A 21,446-nucleotide genomic window follows, 5' to 3' on the forward strand; every position below is an offset into this window, starting at 1 on the left:
AAAAGAAAACAAAACTGAAAATAAACTACCATAAGAGCAAAAATTCCATTTGTGGGTACATAGGCAAAGAAAACAAATAACGGTTACAGTCTATTAACCTCAGCACTATCCACAGGAGCCATGTAGGAGAAGCCATGGACATCTATTCAAGAGGCGAATAGATAAGGAGATGTACACTGGTACAGGATAGAAAAGTAAGCAGATATAAACAGTGCGATTTGTGACAGCATGGATGGAACTGGAATTCCTTATGTCAAATGAAATAAGGGAGGCACAGAAAGACAAATACCATCACACAAAATTGTAAAATTAAAAAACTGATTATCCTAGACCACTGGTTAGTTCTTAAGACATAGAGATGCAGCTCCCAGGCAGGGTCAAGTAAGGACTGGTGGCAGGTGCAAGTAGGGGCTGGAATGCCGCCCTTGAGAAGAAAATGTTTTTCTCACTTGGCCTTAAACTATGTTCTGCTGTGTCCTGTTTCTGTGGAAGCTGTTGTCATGCTCTCTTGGTAATGGCGAGTATACTTTGATAAGAAGAGGGGTGATTTTTTTTATGTGAATATTTTGAGAAGAAACCTTTGTTTAGTCGTATTTCTTTGTTTAGACTTGCCTCAGTGCTCCTGATATCGTGGGAATAACAATCTTATGGTATCTTGCCAAAATGGAAATTGTAGTAATGCATTTCATATCTATATAAGGATTAATAAAGCTTGCAACTGCGTGCAGTTGCTTCTGCCTTTGCTCTGCATCCCCTGTATCCTGGTGGTGTGCGATTGTACCCAGGGCCCCCAATGCACTAAATGTTTACAGTTAGTAAAGCTGGGAAAGCAGGGGAAGCGCAGCATATGAATGGTTGGTCGCGGGGCATGTTTGGTCAATGAGTTCTAATATAGACAGGGGCAGGAAGTTGGTGTGCTACAGTAAGGTGAGGACAGACTTTATAACTCAAAAAGCTAGGCTGTTTTCACTATAGAGAAATGAGGAGATTCAGATGTTTAATTTCATTCTCCCATTAAAAATATGTATGTACATTGAACCATTAGAAAGAACCCTGTTAATCTCTACGGTTTGAGACCGCAGTTAAATACTGGAAGATCAAGACATTGTCACAGTCAACAATCTTTTTCGTTGTACCACTTACAGTTTTCCCTCCAGCTGTACTATTTTCCCCTTAGACTCAATGAGGTCCTTCTGAGTGGCCTGCAGCTTCAGCTCCATGCCTTCCTGTTTAGCCATCATGCTCTGCACAACAGAGATAACTATTTTAGGAAATGAGACATTCTTAGGTCCCCAGAGTCAACGGGCAGATACACACCAGAGGAAGCACTCACCCTCATCTTTGTCTCTCTCTTATTTCTCAGTTTCATCAATTCCAGGCTTAGAGTTCTCAGATTCTTTTGGTGAGCATCTTCAGAAAACTACAATAAACATATAAGAACCGGATATCTATTCTGTCACATCATGTATACATATAATTACGTAAGGCAGGTGTGGTATCACACGCCTGTGGTCTCAGTGCTTAAGAGGCAGAGGCAAGGGTGATCAAGCACTCAAGACAAGTTTGGACTTCATGAGACCTGGTCTCCAAAACAAAACATCCAAGAAAAAGAATCACTTAAATACCAACTGAGGGAGTTGGGCGATGTTTGCCCTCGCCTTTAATCCCAGCTCTCAGAAGGCAGAGTCAGGAGGATCTCTGAGTTTGAGCTGCTAGCTGTGTGGCAGAGAGAAGAGTTCTGAGCACAGCAAGCACTGACCATGCGCCAGCACCGTCGTCTCCTGTCTTCTTCCGTTTTTGGTTTATCTCTGAAACAGTCTAAGTGGTCGCTCACTGGTACTTCTAGAAAGGCCTTTGTAAGGTCTAAGGCGAGCCTCACAAAGACTTGTGAACTATGTTTGCCAGACTAGTCTCAGCTACCTGGGACATCTGAAGTGTGTAGGATATGATGCCTACGCAGGGCCTTCGAGGTCAGACTGCCCCTTGGGCTCTAATACGCTTTTTACTGTGTCCATAGTGAGCATGTACTCCCACAGCAAAGCTTGTCGCAGGCCCTGAATTTAATCAGACAGCGACTTGTCTCTTCCGTCTGTTTCTACCACTGGTTAATGGAAGTATATTATATATTTAGGACCTATCAGGACATCGCTTATATACACAATTTATGTTTTGAGCACACACACTCCATTATTGCCAACTGCAATATTTCTCTGAAAACCCTTAAAAGAGTAAGTTTTTTTGTTGTTTTGAGACATGTTGCCATGTAGTGTAGGCTGGCCTCAAACCCTCCTGCTTCAGCTTCTGAGTGCAGTATTACTCCTATGTGACACATCTTTTTCAGGTGAAGATTTTTTTAAAAAAAGAGACTTTAAAATGTAAATTCTGTCATACTCTTTGATGGTTATATTTACTGGGGTGTAGCAGGGGTGAGAAAATATCGGACATCAAAACAAAAAGCTGTGTTTTATTTAACCTATGCCGATCTCCCTTTAAGTAAAAAGAGAAGGTAAGACTCTCCTACAGAAGTGGGCTAACATTTAAGTAGTTAACAGTCACAGCCAGACTAATGGTTTGCCCTTGTCTACTACATTGCAGACTATCTCTCTGCTTTGTGTGATCAGGACCAGTGAGGGCAAGAACTCCTCTACTGACAGTGTCAGTGAATAACCAGCCCCAACTGCACTCACCAGCATCACAGCTTAACCTGCCCAGCAACCTGAGCGCTAGTTAAATGCTTATCAACCATTCAGTTCTGCTGTTATCACACAGTTCAGTACCTTAGACTTTAGGAGCTCGTTGGCTCTGGTCAGCTCAGTAAGCCGCTTTTCCAGTGAAGCATTACTGGCAGACAGAGATGTTTTCTCTCTGACCGCTGCATTTAGCTTTGCTTCTGTCTTCTCCAACTCAGACTCCATGTCCTGGATCCGTTTGTCCTGAGTCCCTCGCTCTTGCAAAAGAACACGAATCTGGAAGAAAATGAGAAGATAAACACATGATTGATCCTAGTGGTACCAGAAGCCTCAAAACGAGCAAACCTACATTTTGATATGGTGTTCAGATATCCTTATTGTTTTTTTTTTTTTTTTTCTTCTTTTTTTCGGAGCTGGGGACTGAACCCAGGGCCTTGCACTTGCTAGGCAAGCACTCTACCACTGAGCTAAATCCCCAACCTCCAGATATCCTTATTGTATTTGCTACTTGGATAATCATATTTCACTTTGGCACATCTTAAAGATATGCTCTATAAATTCAGGATTAGCATTGGGAGGCAGAAGCAGGAGGATATTTCTGTGTTTGCTCAGCCTGGCTGGTCTACCAGGCCACTTGGAGCCACACACTGAAATGAAAACCTGTCTCAAACACACACACAGAGACACACACTGTCACACACACAGAGATACACACTGTCACACACACAGAGATACACACAGTCACACACAAACACCACCAACAAAATACAGGGATTTTTAATTGCCATAACTTATAAGATAGCTCTATTTAGTCACTTAAAACTTCTAACAATTCTTGTTTTTGCTGGTCCTAATTACACAAATCATAGCTTGAAGTGTTAAGTATTATGAGAAAGTGGAGTCCTCAGAATTTAACAGGCAGCTGTGAGGCATTGATTGCTTTGCTCCTAGTAGTTAAAGAAACAGCAGCAAAACGAAGAAGCTAACATTTGCCAATAGAGCAGCAAAACGAAGAAGCTAACATTTGCCAATAGCAAGCAAGGGCCGCTGCAGAAACATGAGGTTGGGAGTTTAGAGCTCCAGGAGCCATGTAAATGCCACTAAAGTGTTGTGGCCCATTTCTAATCCCAGTGCATTGGATGGAAACAGATCTCTGGAGCAAGCTAGCTGGACAGAGCAGGTGAAATGATGAGCTCAGGTTCTGAGAAACCCTGCCTCAATATTTGAAGGTGGAGAGAAGGTGGAACACACTGGCTTCCACATCCACACACATGTGAACACATATACATACAAGTATGTATACCAAACACACATGAAAAACTCTGTGCAATAGCTTACCAACCTAAAATCTGATGCAAATACTAAGTCCTGATCTCGGCAGTGCCACTCATTGATAACAATGAGCCAATCTCCGCATGTGCGAGCATCAGGCACAAAGGCCTCACTGCCACGGAGCCTCAATAAAGACATCAACGTTACAGTAAACGAGACCAGAGCTTAGGCCAAGGAGCCATTTCCTAAAGGTTCTGATGAGAACGACATGTTTACCTCACCGCACAACTGCTCAGATTGCTAGAATCTAAGCCTACGAGTCTATACAATTCTCTTTGAAAGTATGGCTTACCTCTTTTTCTAATCTCTTCACATCTTTATCATTCTTCTGAGACTCCTTCTGTTTAAAAGTCAAAGAACAATTATAAATTTACATGCCACAAACATCATACCCCAATCTGCTATTTAATTATTTCTGGGCATTTTCCAAACTAAAAAAGAATTCACATGTATGTGTGTTTTGCCTGCCTATATGACTGTGGAGCATGTATGTGCCTGGTGCCTGCAGAGGCCAGAAGTTTTTAGTCTTTTTGAGACAGACACCTCAATACGCAGTACTCGCTGACCACGAAGTCACAATCTAACTTTTAAGGGCTGGGATTGAAATTGCATACCAGCATACCCATCTTTGTATCTATTTTAAGCACTGTAGAAGGTCATGAAATATTTCATAAGCAATTTTTGTGAGACAGAAATTAGTTTTTGTTTTGTTTTGTTGTTTTTTGAGACAGGGTTTGTGTGTAGCCCTGGCTGTCCTGGTACTCTGTAGACTAGGCTGGCCTTGAATTCACAGAGATCTGCCTGCCTTTGATTCCAAGTGCTGGGATCAAAGGTTTGTGTCACCACTTCCCTCTAAAAAAATTTTTTTTAAAGAATTTATTTATTTATTTTAAGTATATGAGTGCACTGTCGCTGTTTTCAGACATGCCAGAAGAGGGCATCAGATCCCATTACAGATGTTTGTGAGCTACCATGTGGTTGCTGGCAATTGAACTCAGGACCTCTGAAAGAGCAGCCAGTGCTCTTAACCACTGAGCCATCTCTCCAGCCCCTAAAATATTCTTAAAACCTGGAAATATTTCAGTTTTCAAAATTTCAGGCCATTAGAAAAATAGTTTTTCCATTACAATATATGTGGAGTTCTGTGACTAAAACTTCAGTTTCCATTTTAACACTAGGCAGCAGCATATTTGGAATAATTATGCCACCTAACAAAAAAAATCTTTTAAAGAAAAATCATTTTAAAGTTTACTCCCCAACCCAATTAGATTCAAAGAAAGTAAAGAAATTGTAACCTCATAACTTATGATCTTTTTTTCCCATGGGATTTATTTACATAAGACAATCTTTACATAATCTTGTGTATAAAACCTTTCTGACACAATGAAAGAAAATGTAGTTTATACAGCATTAAAAATATGTCAGCTTGGGCTGGAGAGATGACTCAGTGGTTAAGAACACGGATTGCTCTTCCAGAGGTCCTGAGTTCAATTCCCAGCAACCACATGGTGGCTCACAACCATCTATAATGAGATCTGGGATCATCTGCTGGCCTGCAGGCACACATGCAGACAGAAAGCTGTATGATGTATACATAATAAATAAATATCTAAAAAAAAATGTCAACTTTATTCACTTCAGAACTGATGGCATTTTCTACTAGAAAAGGTCTATCATTTGGTAAATCTGTGCATACCCATTTATATAGTATCTATGAGAGTTTGTGAGTTCTACAATTCAGTTAAAAATTTAAAATTTGTTTCACCAAAAAATTCAAGTCATGTCATTTATATCCATTCCTATAAAACAACACATGACTGCTATAAAAAAAATAACATGGGGTTGGGGATTTGGCTCAGTGGTAGAGCACTTGCCTAGGAAGCGCAAGGCCCTGGGTTCAGTCCCCAGCTCCAGAAAAAAAGAAAAAAGAAAAAAAAAAAAATAACATAAGCCAAATATGTACTTCAATTTTCTAATACTAGTATAAATTTACGAGTACAAAAATTCAATTGAGTTGTCTTATTTGTACTCATGTTTCAGACCTACTAACACATATCAAATCAAATTAAATGCATTTTGAGGGAAGGCGTTCAAGCCAGGGTTTGTCTGTGTAGCCCCTGGCTGTTCTGAACTCACTCTGTAGAGCAGGCTGGCCTTGGTCTCAGAGATCTGCCTGCCTCTGCCTCCCTAGGGCTAAAATTAAAGTCCTGTGCCACCACTTCTCGGTTTAAATTAAAAAATTTTGGGCTGGAGAGATGGCTCAGCGGTTAAGAGCACCCGACTACTCTTCCAGAGGTCCTGAGTTCAATTCCCAGCAACCACATGGTGGCTCACAGCCATCTGTAATGGGATCTGATGCCTTCTTCTGGTGTGTCTGAAGACAGCTACAGTGTACTTATATATAATAAATGAATAAATCTTTAAAAAAATTTTTGTCAAACATATTTATGTACATTTTATAAAAAATAGCTTGTTTTCTTTAAAAAAAATAGACATTTTCTAAATACAGGATTGATTTAGTGGTGAATCAGTTGCCTACCATGTATAAATTCTGGTCTGGTTTCCCAGTTCCACACACAGAAAAGATGGAGAACTAAAAACTTAGGTTCCTAGGACAGGAGAGATGGCTCGGCAGTTAAAAACACTCAGTGCTCTTTCAGAAGACCCCTGTTTGGTTCTTAGCATCTATGCTGGCGGCCCACGACTACAGATTATCTGTTACCCAGCTCCATGTACTGGACACTGTCTCCCGGCCTTCATGGGCATCGCATGCATATACATATGCTCACACAGCAGGGCTACTAGTGTCACTATTACTGTTAGGCTTACCATTGCTGTGAAGAAACACCATGACCTGAAGCAATTTGGGGAGGAAGGGGTTTATTTTGCTTACTATCAATTCATCATTGAAGAAAATCAGGGTAGCTACTCAAACAAGGTAGGAACCTGGAGGCAGAGGCTGAGGCAGAGGTCATGGAGGGGTGCTGCTGCCTGGCTTCCTCCTCCTCATGGCTTACTTAGCCTGCTTTCTTACAGCACTCAGGCCCAGTAGTCCTGGGATGGCTCGCAATGGACTAAGTCCTCTCACATAAATCACTAATTAAGAGAATACCCTATCCCAGAGGCCAATTTTATGGAGGTGACCTCCTCTCAGATGACCCTAGATTATATTATGTCAGCTGACTAATACTAAGTCGGCACTAGTCACATTTCAAGTACTCAGTAGCCATTCATATTAGTTCCACAATAGATGGCATAGTTCTATATTACAGAATAAGAGTCCTTAGTAACTGCCAAATAAATCACACTATACCGGTTGCAAGAAAATATTTGTTAATCTCTACAACTTCTACAAAGTGACACTCAGGAACTAATGACAAACGGTAGGGTCTTAGATAAACAACACTGTACAGCCCTTAGGAGTCGTGCTGTTCTTTTTCTTTTTAAATTTTCTGAGAAAGGGCCTCACACAACCCAGGCTAGCCTTGAGTTCTACGTAGCCAAGACTGGGCTTCAGGTCTGCAATGCCAAGTCCTCCTGACTCAGCTACTCAAGTGTTAGCATCAAAGGCTCATGCCACATCGACAGCTCTGTTGAGAAGAATTTAATCTACTGTACAATGGTTTGAGTAACAGCCTTTTAGTCACTGATATTTTAATTTTTCTCTTTTGTTCACTCATACTTATGCTTCCCCACCCAAAAAAAAAAAAAAATCAGGCAAGCTAACAATGAACAGACGAACAAACGAACGCAATTCTGATAGTGAAGACAAACCAAAGCACGGCATGTTTGCAAAGGCTTACAGGTGACTATCAGACTTGTGTCTATGAAGAAACGTCTTTGTAATTGTAAACCAGGAGCACATTCAAAGAGATTCCCTAATAACCTAGGCAGAATGGGAAACTTGCAAGAGTTCTAATGATACTTATTTCATTAACTATTTTTCATTCGTTTTATTAATTAAAGATAGGTTTTTAAACTAGAGTTCCAAGTGCTGGGACCTGAAGCCAGGTCTACTGAGGAGCAATGAGTGCTCCGATCGAGCCAACTCTCAAGTCCCAACTTACTCCTGAATATGATTCACACACGGCCATTTTAATCCAACACAGTATCGTAGAGGTATGCAGTCAGTGACAGAAAGAATATACCAATAGAGATGTTTCTCACCTTTGACACCAACGTCTTTGCTTTTTTAGCTGAAGCAAGCAAGGTTGTATCTTTGTCAATGTTAAGATTTTGTTGAGACTCTGGGGAAAAAAAAAAAAATCAACACGGCCACTATTGATGTTTACATGTTTTAACCAAATATAATAAAATTTCCAAACTTCTTACTGCAGACAATAAGGTATGTTTTCCTTTGCATTGTACAATTCAAATAATTACTTGCACAATTATTTGTTATAGACCTAAGACCTTCCTGATATTCTCTATTTTCAAAAGAAAAAATTATTTTTTAAAACAAATATATTTGTGTGTGTGTGTGTGTGTGTGTGTGTGTGTGTGTGTGTGTGTATGTGTGTGTTGGGGGGTATGTGTACTTGATGCTAGCAATGTGAGAGCAGTATGGGTTCTTAACTACTGAGCTAGCTCCCTAACCGCTTCCTGACAGAGCCAACATTCTGACAGAAAGGATAAACAAGTCATCACAAGGAAAACTACCTGTAAATGCCTGGCTTACGTTCTCTCTTACATACAGTGTAACTGGAGCTAGCACTCTGTACACGGTTGTTTCATAAACATACCTAATAAGGATATGAAGATAGACTTCTGACCACGAAACTCTGGACGTCTAAAGCATTTTAAAATATCAATAGTACCGCTTGTATCAGCTTATAAGGCCAGCTAATCGTTGTTTGTTTAAGGACCCATTACCTCTTTGGTTTTTAAATCTTTGTGATTTCTGAAAAGACACTGGTCCTTTAGTTGCTTCTGAAGTTTTAACATCGTAAGCACCTGGAGATGGAGCACAACCTACAGAAAAAACAAAATAGCAGTGTTTCACTGAATGTTATTTATCACTATTATTAGTATCTTAGCAATACTAATAAGAAGAATCTACGATCTTAAGTTAACTAGTGGTTCTCAACCTTCCCTCAGCAATAGTTCCTTACATCGGGGTAACCCCCGACCATAAACTATTTTTATTGCAACTTCATATTGTAATTTTGTTACTGTCATGAATTGTAATATAAATATCTAAATAATAATGGGTGACCTCGTGAAAGGGTCTCACGTGTATTTGAATCTCTTAGACATAAAAATGTTCTCATTCAAAACAATCAAATCAGCTAATAAAGTTAATGGGCTATATGAGGCTTATATTACATCAAATAAAACCATCAAGCATCCAGACTTCTGTATTTTCTAGCCAGCCATATAGAATTCATAGTCTGCTTTCCATTTTGTTCAGTCAATTCTCATTTACTTTTTAGATCTCAATCAGGACATTACTTCTAGCTTTTGCAGTGTCCCCTCAAAAAAATCAGGCTAGAAAATTCTCATAGCACCGTCTAGCTTTCCTAACAATAACTTCTTACGCTTTCATAAAGATTCATTTACTCTGTTTCTACATTAGACAACTGCTTGCAATCTGGGAGTGGCTTCTACTGTTCTAGTATGTAGCTCATAGTTGTGTTTAGCAGTATAGAAAAAAAATTTGTTTGGGATGTGGGAACGGACTAGGCCTTTGTAATTAGCCACACGAGGACTCAAAATAAGCTGCATACGACAAACTACAAGAAATACTGTGCCGGACACTGTAGACATATAGAGAACACATCGAATAAAAACACTAAACTCCCTCCTCTTCTCCGGATGCTTTAAGTTTCCTTGAGGTAGGGAGGGGAAAAAAACGCTTATGAAGATTACTGGATTAGATGAGGCTGCCATGGACTCAAAACTATTAAATATCTGACAGATTATCTTTCATCCTGTAAGCCTTAACTACTGCTCCTTAAAACCAAACAGCAGCCGAGCCATGTGTGTTACCCAGGTCTCTTAAGTTTCAGTACTTGGGAGGTGACAGCTATATGAAACCTTGTCTCAAAACAAAAAGAGTCTACCCTGTTCTGCAGAACCTAAGTTGTTTGAATACCCTGGAAATGGTGTGGCCCCTGAGCTGGATGAATCTGATCACTGACCTTGTGAATGGAGTAGTGTTGCTAGAAACCACTGATGTAGACTATTAACCAACCACACATGCCTCAGAGGATATAAAAATGGCCTTTCATGTTCAGCTCCATCACTTAACTTGCTGGCTTTAAAATACAGCCAGAAACTTCCTCAATGTTCTTATTTATAAAGAGTACAGCTTTGATACTTTTCTCATCTGCCTGTTCAAAGGATGCTATCACCTCATACCCAAGGCTCTCCTTATTGTGCTTATCCACCACAGTTCTTGAGAGCACAGGAGCCTGGGTTCCCACTCCATTTCTGTCAATTTAGTTTCATAACACTGAGCAGATTTCATTCTCATTTTTCTTTTACTTACAATTGCTATTAATTTTTGTAGGCGGGGTCACTGAGAGGCTTTCTATGTAGGTCTGGAACATGTATTTCTTACAGGTGAAAACATTAAAAATTACTTTATTCGAACTTTTTAAATGCTACCACCACCTACACTCAATTTACTCTGCCATGTACACACTAACTTCCAGCACCTTACCGTTAAAAGGCTGAACAATGTTAAGAATTGTTTCATGAGTAGAAAAGAATCCTTGGGCAGCTGAACTGATTTCTCAGTCTTCGTGCTTTTACATCTGAATGTAATGTCAAAGTAGAAAATTCTAACGAGGGTAACTTTTTAAAAGGTACGCAGTGCCTGCTTGCTAACTCCTAATCCCCTTCAACCAGCTTTTCCATGATGTTGATAGCTTATTTTAGAATCTCGCGCTTGAAGGCTCGCTGAGCGCAGGGAAGATTCCATTTCACTTACAGCCGCATCTCCACCACCCTATACAGCGCTTGCCCAGTGTTTACTGCGTGAATTTGGAGAAAATACAAACACCAACCCAGCCTTAATCTGGCTTCCGGATGACAGGGGAACGAGGGCGCAAACCCCTTCCCACCCTGTTCCCGCACCCATACGCACCCGAAGGGTCATTGAATCTTTTCAGGGGCGCCTTAGGAAAGGACATTCTAGCGCCTGGGCCCAGATGCGACAGCGACGAAACGCCCTAGCAAACTGTCAACTCGCCTGAATTCAAATTTACCCCAACGTCCCCCGCGTCAGCCAATCAGAAAGTCTAAATTTAGCTGGCTAATCCTGCACGGACCAAAGAGCATGCGCACGAGATTTCTACTGCTGCCCAATCGGGAGGTCTGTAAGTTTAAGCTGGTAGCCAATAAGAGACTGTCCCTGTTCGCCGCTGCCAACAGGTCCATCCAATCACGTCTGGTGTTACTCAAATTCACTGGGTAGCACAGTTCGCGCAAGCGCACTTCGCAGGTCTTTAGACGCGTCCGAATTTTGGCGTCACACAGATTAAAAGATCGCCGGCACTTGTCTCCTTTGTTCCAGCGTCAGCGTTCTTGGGAATGTCAACAACTCTAGGCTGCCGGTTTTTCCCACCAGGTCTCGCGAGTGTCTTAAATGGGCTCTGAAAGGGGAAAATTTGAACACTCGGACACGCCGGGTTTGGACTCTTGCGCATGTGCAGTGACCCCAAGGCGCGGAGGGCAAACCCTGAGTCGAGTCCCGCCGGTGTAGTGCTCTCCCGGAGCAGTGTCCCTGCGTGGCATCTTCAGAATGTCTGCCCCGTTTGAGGAGCGCAGCGGGGTGGTTCCTTGCGCGACTCCGTGGGGACAGTGGTACCAGACCCTGGAGGAGGTGTTTATTGAAGTCCAGGTGCCTCCGGGCACTCGCGCGCAGGACATCCAGTGTGGCCTGCAGAGTCGGCACGTGGCTCTGGCCGTGGGTGGCCGCGAGATCCTCAAGGTAGCAAGCCAGGGCTTGTCCCGAGTTCCTTCTTCTGGCTTCCCCGCACCCTGAGTCCTAAAATTCACGGTGTCAGAGGGATGACTGCTGGGTGTGGCAAGGTTAGTTCCTGGCTGGCAGAAAGAAAGCGGTAATTTGTTCTGACGAGGGGTCTCAACGGAGCACCCCACCCACAGGACAGATCTTGCGCGGGAAGAAAAGCAAAGATTTTGTTTTCCACTTTATTTGTAAAATAGATTTGGGGTGCTTTTAATTCCCCTGGAGTTCCCGACAGAAGGCTAAGTAAGTCAAAAGAACAAATGTGCATCCTCTAGGCACTGATGTGAGTCCCAGAGACTTAGACAAAAGGTTTCTGAACTCTATTCCTGATGCGTAGACTAATACAGACAGTTACAGGCAAGGATAGGGTAATTGGATGAAGATTCAAAGATGTCAGATTGGTATACTAAATAACTTTCTTACATGTTAACCTTCAAGATAATGAAGATAATTTGACATCAATTCTCTAATATGTGATTAGATTCTTTTTAAGAAACTGGCTTTTTCCTAGTGCCAGCTTCTCAAAAGAGATTGAATTAACTTTAATAACGTTAACTTTAAAAGATTTTTAAGGCAGGTATTGTGGCTCGAACTTTTAATCCTAGCATTTGGGAACCACAGGCAGGTGAATGTCTTTGAATTAGGCCAGACAGACAGATCTACTAAGCCAGCTCCATGACTACATAGGGCAGTGGTTCTCAACCTTTCTAATGCTGTGAGACTTTAATAATGTTCCTCATGTTGTGGTCAGCCCCCAGCCATAAAATTAGTTTCCTTGATACTTCCTAAGTGTAATTTTGCAGTTATGAATCTGCAATCAAATATCTGGTATGCAGGATATCTTATATGTGACCTCCAAAGAGGTTGAGATGCATTGGTTGAAAACTGGTAGACACACCCTGCTTCAAGAAAAAAGAATAGTCACCAGGTGGTGTGTACACACCTTTAATCTCAGCACTCAGAAGTCAGGGACAGGATTTCTGTGAGTTTGAGGAGAGAGTTTGAGTCTCTTGGTCTACAGAGCAAATTCCAGGACAGCCAGAGCTACACAGAGAAACTCCCCTGCCCAACAAACAAAAAACACCCAAACAGAAGAAAGGAGAACAAAAAAATAGAGCACATTTTTCTAGTTTCATCAGGAGTCCCTGTCTTGTTCATATTCATTTTATAGGTTAATTTGACATTCTATCATAAGGAGTAGTATGTCTTCTGTTTGGTTTACTGGTCCCTGTGGGTTTGTTTTTTTTTTTTTCCCCCCATGATAAAGTTGTCAAATTTGTAACCTAGACCCCCTTTCATTCATTAGGAGGAAGTTCAAGGTTGAGCACTTACAAGTAGGGGAAATTGGCCTAAGATGTGCCTTAGCTTGAGATGAGCCAAATCTTAGTGATGAGAATTTATTAAACTTAATGAAATACTGTAATTTTATTACCTTACATTTATTTTCCAGGGGAAATTGTTTGACTCTACAATTGCTGATGAAGGAACATGGACTTTGGGTAAGAGTAATCTGTGATGATTCATAACATTTTTAAAAATTGAGTCATGGTATCATTTCTCCTTTATATTAAGTCTTGTCTTTGTTGCTATGAAAGATGGGGAAAAGCGTTGGGAACAGTTGTCTATCAAAATTACCTACCAGCCTTCGGGAAATTCAGTGTTCAACGATGCACTGTGATTTCTCTAACTTCTTTCTTATTTTTATCCTAGAGGATAGAAAGATGGTCCGCATCGTCCTGACAAAAACCAAGAGAGATGCTGCAAACTGTTGGACTTCCCTTCTAGAATCTGAATATGCAGCCGACCCCTGGGTGCAAGACCAAATGCAGAGGAAACTTACGTTAGAGCGATTCCAGAAAGAGGTAAGTCAGACGCACAAGTATTCATAAGGCATATGAAGTTGTATGGAGCCTTTTGGTGAATTTGAAAGTGAATGGCCAGAAAATTGCCTATTACACAGGTTTCAAATTTCACAAATGTATGCATTTGTTGTGAGACTGATTGCTGGATGCACATACGTAATTCATGAATGATAAACCAAAAGGATTGGACCACTATAGGTACCCAGTATAAAAAGGAGATTTCCCTTCAGTGGATTCCCCAACTCTTGCCTCATTCTCTTGATCGGCCTCTTTAAGGGCAGTTTCCATCCTCATCATGCTCACTTCCAAGAATATGTCTGACCTAGACTTCTCCAGTTACTTCTGCACAAAAACCTTTTTCTGTCTGTCAGATGTTACATGTCCAAGGTGAGCAAACTAATTTTGCTCCCACATTTACTCTTCCTTTTCATTTTAGTTAATGGAACCTAGTTGTTCATGATTAGGGGTTGGGAGGAGGGGGTCAGAGAAGGCCCAGTGGCAATGGCACTTGCCATTCGAGCATGAGGACCAGAGGCTGCTGAGGATCCTCAGAAACCATGCAAAGCGGGACAGGCATCGTCGCCATACTAGATCCGGGCATTCCTGAGGCAGAGAAAGGATTTCCCGGGCAAACTGTCTAGACTGCCAAGGGTTTCGAAGCTAGGGTTTTATTGAGAGACCCTCCCTCAATAAATGAAGCAGGGAGAGCAAATGAAGAAGACACCCGATGTCTACATTAGTCCTGTATGCCAGCCTGCACACCATCCAGGTGACTCTTAGGAAATCTCATTAGCATTGTCTTCCACTCCCATTCACAATGTTACCACTTCACACTGCGTCTGCCAGCACTCTGGTCTGGATTACGTGAATAAAATGTTTACTGCCTCCTGGACTCGGACAGTAGCAAGTAAAGAAGTCTTGACTGGGCAAGTCAGACCAATGCGTTGTTCTCAGCAATTGTGATGATTGATAGCTACTTTCTTGCCTTACCCTTCCTTTGTGTTTCTGAGCCTGTCTCACTGTGTGTGTAGCAGGCTGGCCTTCGTTAAAGAGATACGTCTCCCAAGTACTGGGATTAAAGATGTGTACCGGCATGCCTGGCTCTCCACAGATTCTGACTGGAATGTTCTGTACCTTTCAGCTCAGTGCACAGTAAAACACATTCGACTATTCCCTTAAAGTCTAAGTCAGGTTGGCAAAATGTGGCCTGGGGATACTGGGCCCACTGCATGTCTCTGCAGGTTTTACTGAGATACCTGTGTTTATTCATCAGGATGCTACTTTACACACACAGCAGTTGAGGATTTATGACAGGTCACGTAGTCTGCAAAGTCTAAAGTGATTACTACCTGACTCTTGTTCAAGTCAGACTTCCCTAAGCTCTGTCCTTGGTATTTACATTTCATATTCGTGTGTCCCTGCTGCCATGTTAGCTCCCCTAGAACATTTTGTTTGAAATCCACATTTGTTTAAATGGTACTTTCCAAATAGTTCAGAAATCCCATTAAACAGATGAAATTTCCCCCTGAGAAGTCTAAAGCTTGAATGAGTACTTCATATATATAATATGTGTCAGTATGCTAGTATACACACAGTTCTTAGAACTCTGTATGGTATATAGTAAGCTTCAAGACGTTGCTGTTAGCTGAGCTTGGTGATATTCACCTTTAATTCCAGTAGAACTTCAAGTTCAAGGCCAGCCTGGGTGACATAGCTACACCAGGTCTCAGAAAAATTAACAATTAAAATTAAAAAGCTCAGCATAGAGTACTTGCTTAGTTTGCAGGAGGCCCTGTGTTCAAACTATAGTAAGCCCTCCAGAAAAGAAAAAGCTTTTAAAATCTGTTTATACAAATAAACATTTTATTTGTTTCATTGTACTGTTAACTATCGTCACAGGTATCACTCTTCTAAGTCTTTACACATCTGGAAGTTGAAGGGGCCTCTTAGTTTTAGTTTTACCTTGGGTGATTTTAGTCAAGGTTGATATTATTCCTTAATTTTTGATTTATATTTTTGTCAATTATGAATTTAACTTATCCTTGTAAGTTTTAATATATTATGTCTTTCAGAATCCTGGGTTTGACTTTAGTGGAGCAGAAATCTCAGGGAACTACACAAAAGGTGGACCAGATTTCTCAAACCTTGAGAAATGACTGCTGTTGAGTAGTTTCTGTCTGTCTGTCTGTCCGTGGATCCCGGCAGGTGCTGGCAACTTAATGCAGCGGATGATGTGACGGACGAGACACCCAATGTCTACAGTAAAAAGATTGCAACGTGTATTTCAGTATGCTTGTGAAAGTTACATTCAGTACGGTTTGCGTAGGCCATAGAGCAGCTCTGCTGTGGATAGATGGTAACTTTTATTGCTCTGCATTAATTTTATATGCTACATTTTCCTAATTTCATATTTAATTGTATTTTTACTACAAAAACATTGGAGTACAAATCATATGAAATGAAAAGGTGCCTTCATGGAAAAATATTTTTTTTTGTGTGTGTGATGCAAAAATAATGTTCAGTAAATTTCTGAGTAAGAATTGTGTACCCCTTTGTCTAAATATGCTTGTCTGTACACAGAAAGTACAGAGCTGAAAATTTTTTTAAGAAAGGAAAAAAGTACACTGAAATCCTTTGGATAACTTGAGTTAGTAAAAAATTCTAACTGGTTTGGTGCTGCCTAAGTGATTATGTCAAGAAATTGAAAACTGATAAAACCCTAACAACATAAGAGAAGTTAATTGCCTCTTATTGTCAAAAAACAATTTAGGCCCCTTTAGGCCCCTGAGTGTAGGCCACAGGCTTCATTTAATTTCAGTGATTCAGATAAAGTGGTCTAGAAAAAAAAATTCTTTCATTTTCTTTGTGTTTTTTAAATCTTGAAAAAAATTGAAATGTGTAAAAAGCTTACAAGTCAAATGTTAACAGATTGAAATCTTACACTTTTTCTAATAAATTGACATGTTGTCACCTCAATATTTTTCTTTTTCTTTTCTTCAAAAGAGTATATTCTCAACAATGCAGCCATTAAAGTTAGAAAATCAAAATGGACATGGTACTACTGTTTCGTCCTCAGCGCTGTGCCATTTATGCTGAGCTAATATCTACAGTGCCCTTTAAATAAGAGAGTTCTGTCTTCAGGATATGCTGTTCCAGCACAGGACTGGAGTTCACTTCAGCCTGGCACAAGTTCCCACTTTTTCCTTGGCTTTTACCACTTTGATCTTTTCCCATGACAGCATCCTGCTGGGCAGGGTTGCCTCCTGCTCCTGGTGATATTCTGGCCGTAGCTCCGGGGGCCAATGAGTGGAGGTATGCCCCTGTGCCTGGCTTAGCTTTTGCACTTGAAAAGGATGGAAATTTTGTCTGTTGACTGTTCAGGATTAGGTCTGTTGTCTAGCTACAATATTCCTGCCTCCCGTACCCTATCACGAATTAAGAATTTTGCCCTGTTGCTGATGGCTGACGGTGTTGCCTTGGTCAGGGAGTAAGGTAGTATCTGCTGGGTTTCTTCACTGTAATACCAAGTTTTGGGTATTTTGTGGGAAACTAGTTTTAAAGCACCTCTTGTTTCTAATCAAACTTTAAACTAATTTACTGTTGTATTCGGGGTAAAAATTGCTATCCTCATTACTTTCATGCTCAAAAATTATATAATTTGGCTAGTGTCAAACCAGTCTAGGTGGCTTCTGTGTCCTTTGACATGTTTACATCATTGTTTGAGCAATTTCTTACACCCCAGACTTAGGCATCCCTGCCATAGTCCATAAACAAGCATTTTGCTAAATCAAGTTCTCTTTAGTGGATATATGTTTTTAAAAGCAAGATGTGCATGCTGGTGTATGAACACTGTCGATGTGTGTTTATCATGCACACATTAAACCTCTACATGCACACTGGAAATCATGACTTCCCATTAGATACCCAGTTCTAATCTTCCGGGGTTTGTTTTAGTTTTTCTCTCTTCAGTAGCCTGGTTCCCACCACTCTCAGTGTTTGACATCCTGTTGTAGGTCATCTCCATCCAAGTGCCTTTCAAGTGTGAGGCCGTGTTGAGCAGGGTGTCTTCACTCCTGAGCCCAGCACTGACACGCGCAGCTGGCCTACTTTATGGTGCCTTCCTCTTTTGTTTGCTTTCCTTAACAACTTCAGGGATGAATTCTGGGGAGGAAAAGGCCTTTCCTTGGTTGATTTTGACATTATTTCCAATAATATTTTGAACAGACTTACAGGTAAAGTTAATGTTTTCTAATCTATAATTTGGTGAATTTTAGCACACGTACAGATTTTTATAAGTGCCCTCTCATTTACCCTGAAACATGCTGAAATTTTTTCTTTGAAGTCACACCATTAGCTTTCAACTCTGGAAGCCAGTGTCTCTGACAAGGTCTTTTACCCACTAAGTCATCTCTACATCCCTTTGTGTTTTTGATTTACATTTCTGTGAAGGCAAGCTGTAGCTAGTATTCTTGTGTTTATTGAACATTTGTGTATCTTAAAGAGTGCTTATTCAAATCTTTTGCCCAGTTTTAGATTGAGTTGTCTTATTGTTAAGTAGTAAATAGTCTGGGTACAAGTTATCAGCTAAGTGGTTTTTTAGTAATTTCCTGTGGGCTTTGTTTGGGTTTTTGTTGTTTTGGTTTGTTTTTTGAGATAGTCTTGCTGTGTAATCCAGACTGGCTGTGAACTGGAATGCCTCCTGTATTAGCTGCTGCCATTGAGGGTTTGCAGGCACTCCACCCTCCAGCCATTATTTTGACCATCTTGATAGCGTTTTTTTTGCAAGATTTTTCATTTTGGCAAAGTCTAGTTTATCATATTGTCAACTGGACTATGTTTTTTGGCATCTTGTCTTCCCATAAAACTCTTATGGGAACTTCTGGTTATAAAAATTTTTCCTTTGTCTTTATCTTAAAATTTTAATTAATTAATTTATTTTTTAGAACAAAGTTGAGGTTTCATTAAATAAAGGTGTTTTAATAAAGACAATGTACAAAAGTTAGGAGAAGTGCTCAAAAAGAAAGATATTCCAAAGCATAGATATGTGTAGGCTTCTCAGAGATGGGTAATGGATTATTTGGAAAACCTAATTAAGAGAGATACGCACAGAGAAGCAGTAAGACCGCCCAGTGTGGGTGTGGCGCAGCTACTCATTGAATGTTTTACATTTACCTTTAACCTGTTTTTAACGTATTTCATTTTAGATGGAAAGCGTGGGTGGAAAGTCAGTGTTTCTTTCTTTTTTTTTTTTTTTTGGTTCTTTTTTTCGGAGCTGGGGATCGAACCCAGGGCCTTGCGCTTCCTAGGCAAGCGCTCTACCACTGAGCTAAATCCCCAACCCCGAAAGTCAGTGTTTCTTTTGAATGGATACCTACCCACTGGTTTCAGAATCATTTTATTGGAAAAACTAAGTAGACTTGCCTGGGCTACAGATTCACACCGAGTGTCAAAACAAACACCAATCAGCTCTATATTTATGTGAGTCTGGTTTTGGACCCTTTTCTACCGAACTATGTGTCAATCCATCTGTTTGCCAGCTACTGTGATTATCGTAGACTTAGAGTCCAAAACTCAAAATTGAATAGCATGAATCCAACTTTATTGTTTTTCAAAACTGCATTGACCTTTTAGTTCCTGTGTCTTTCTGAGCTCAGATCCATCCATTCGGTATCTATGAGAGATCTCACTGAGATAATAATGTGTTTTCTAGAGTAACATAACTTAGAGAGTGAATCTCTTTCTATACAGAAGGCATTTATTTGAATGGTGTACAGTCTGTGGTCCATTTAGTCTAGGATTGGGTGCCTGTGAATGGAAGGCTCAAGAATCCAGTGGTTGTTCAGTCTACAAGGCTGGATGTCTCAACTGGTCTTCAGGATACCCTGGAATCCCAAAGAAGTAGGCTGCAATGCCAGTAAAGGAATGGACTTACTCAAGAACCAGAGCAGGCAGGCGCAGGCAGGCGAGAGGAGAGCAAGCCGCCTTCTGTGTCTATATAGGCTGCCAGCAGGTGTGGTCCAGATTAAAGGTGGATCTTCCCACATCAGAGATCCAGATTATCAGGGTGTCTTGTCACTTCAGATGATATAATTAAAAAATCTCTCAGAGATGTGCCATCATTTGGGTTTCAGTTAATTCTCTCATAAATACAGATTGGATGGATCTGAACTTAGACAATCACAGGATGGGATTTCATAAGTATTCGCAGTCTATGTGTCTCTACATTTAGTCTCTCTTTGACTTCAGTTACTGGCATTTAATGTAGTTTGCAGATTACAGTTACAGATCCTTTCTAAGTCTTTATTCCCCCAATATTCATTTTTAGGTGGAGCAATTTACAGTGCCATTGATAATTTAGTATTATCATTATATGGATAGGTTTGACTTTAGTTTGTTGACTTTGTGGTCTGCGGCCTTGTTAAATTCAGTTTGTGGGTTTTTGGTTTGTTTTTGTGGGTTCTTCACTTCTTTTTGATACCTTGAGTTTCCTGTGTAAATCTGTCTCATTTTACCCTTTCTAGTTCACAGGCTTTCTCTCTTTTCCCTTTTTTGGTCTGTTTGCTTTGGAGATGGAAGCTCATGAAGTCTATTCTGATCTTGAAATTACTTTGTGAACGAGATGTCCTGAGTACCTGATCTCCTGCTTCCCAAGTGCTGAGACTGGGGCTATTAACTCTGCATCTTTCCTAATTTTACTGGCTAGACAGTCGAGCAATCAACCAGCCTTATATTAGCTGTGCTTTGGGATGGTGAACACACTGTTCTCCATCATTATGTGGGATGCTACCTGCAAGGTAGCCATAGTTCCTTTTTATCAGGTTGAAGTTTCCAAAATTTTCTAGCTAGCTGAACTTCAAGAAAGGGTGTAAAAGCCTGTTGTGATGGTGCACTAGCTTTAATCTCAGCATTGCAGAAGCAGAGGCAGGGGGATCTCTGAATTCAAGACTAGCATGATCCACAGAACCAGGCAGCTACACAGAGGGAAAACCTGTTTCGAAAAACAAATAACAAAAGCAGAATAAGAGAAAAAAAGAGGTGTTGAGTACTTCCGGATTGTTTCTGGATCAGTTGGTTTGATCATTTTCTTGTCTGGACTTTTTTTTTTTTTTTTAATGTATATATCATACAGCTTTCTGCCTGCATATTATGCCTGTGGGCTAGAAGAGTGCATGGGATCTCAATACAGATGGTCTGGAGCCACCATGTGGTTGCTGGGAATTGAACTCAGGACCTCTGGAAGAGCAGACAGTGCTCTTAACTTCTGAGCCATCTCTCCAGGCTGTCTGAACTGTTAATGTGGTAAATTGTACTAATTTTCAAATTCTGACATAGCTTGTCACAATCCCTCACCCAAACTTGGCTATGAGTATCACTCAGTTTACACATTTACCTTCATCTCACATTTGTGTTCATTTGGAATACTGATAATTTTGTCCATGTCTTCCTTTTGTCTTCATACATTAATTCTTTGTTTTCAATAATTTTATTGGTTATTTATTTACATTTCACATGTTATCCCCCTTCCCTGTTTCGCCTCCATAAACCCCCTATCTCCTTCCCACACCCCATACATTGTTTCTGACCTTA

General features: G+C 40.6%; 2 protein-coding genes across 2 annotated transcripts in view; one reads left to right on the forward strand and one right to left on the reverse strand.

Moving 5' to 3' along the window:
• The window catches only part of Hmmr (hyaluronan mediated motility receptor), a 29,829-nt gene extending 18,585 nt beyond the window's left edge, over window positions 1-11,244 (reverse strand). Inside the window, exons 1-7 of the mRNA XM_032912853.1 lie at window positions 11,113-11,244; window positions 8,895-8,993; window positions 8,190-8,269; window positions 4,315-4,362; window positions 2,778-2,966; window positions 1,334-1,420; window positions 1,144-1,244 (exon numbers count right to left, since the gene is read on the reverse strand). Coding sequence (XP_032768744.1) covers window positions 1,144-1,244; window positions 1,334-1,420; window positions 2,778-2,966; window positions 4,315-4,362; window positions 8,190-8,269; window positions 8,895-8,993; window positions 11,113-11,158 — 650 coding nt within the window. The 5' untranslated portion in view covers window positions 11,159-11,244. The remainder of the gene's footprint in view (window positions 1-1,143; window positions 1,245-1,333; window positions 1,421-2,777; window positions 2,967-4,314; window positions 4,363-8,189; window positions 8,270-8,894; window positions 8,994-11,112) is intronic.
• Window positions 11,245-11,458: 214 nt separating this feature from the next.
• Window positions 11,459-16,835, forward strand: Nudcd2 (NudC domain containing 2). The gene is made up of 4 exons (XM_032912890.1): window positions 11,459-11,958; window positions 13,448-13,496; window positions 13,708-13,859; window positions 15,932-16,835. The coding sequence occupies exons 1-4, from the start codon at window positions 11,770-11,772 to the stop codon at window positions 16,013-16,015; spliced, it is 474 nt and encodes a 157-aa protein (XP_032768781.1). The 5' UTR covers window positions 11,459-11,769; the 3' UTR covers window positions 16,016-16,835.
• The last annotated feature ends 4,611 nt before the right edge of the window (window positions 16,836-21,446 follow it).

Source organism: Rattus rattus, chromosome 9 (assembly GCF_011064425.1).
Source record: "Rattus rattus isolate New Zealand chromosome 9, Rrattus_CSIRO_v1, whole genome shotgun sequence".
Classification (NCBI taxonomy): domain Eukaryota; kingdom Metazoa; phylum Chordata; class Mammalia; order Rodentia; family Muridae; genus Rattus; species Rattus rattus.

Bases quoted from the DNA above. Each gene is read 5' to 3' on its own strand.
- Nudcd2 (XM_032912890.1), top strand. From the start codon at position 11,770: ATGTCTGCCCCGTTTGAGGAGCGCAGCGGGGTGGTTCCTTGCGCGACT. The intron at 11,959-13,447 runs GTAGCAAGCCAG...TTTATTTTCCAG, and splicing joins GTGGCCGCGAGATCCTCAAG to GGGAAATTGTTTGACTCTAC. The intron at 13,497-13,707 runs GTAAGAGTAATC...TTTTTATCCTAG, and splicing joins TGAAGGAACATGGACTTTGG to AGGATAGAAAGATGGTCCGC.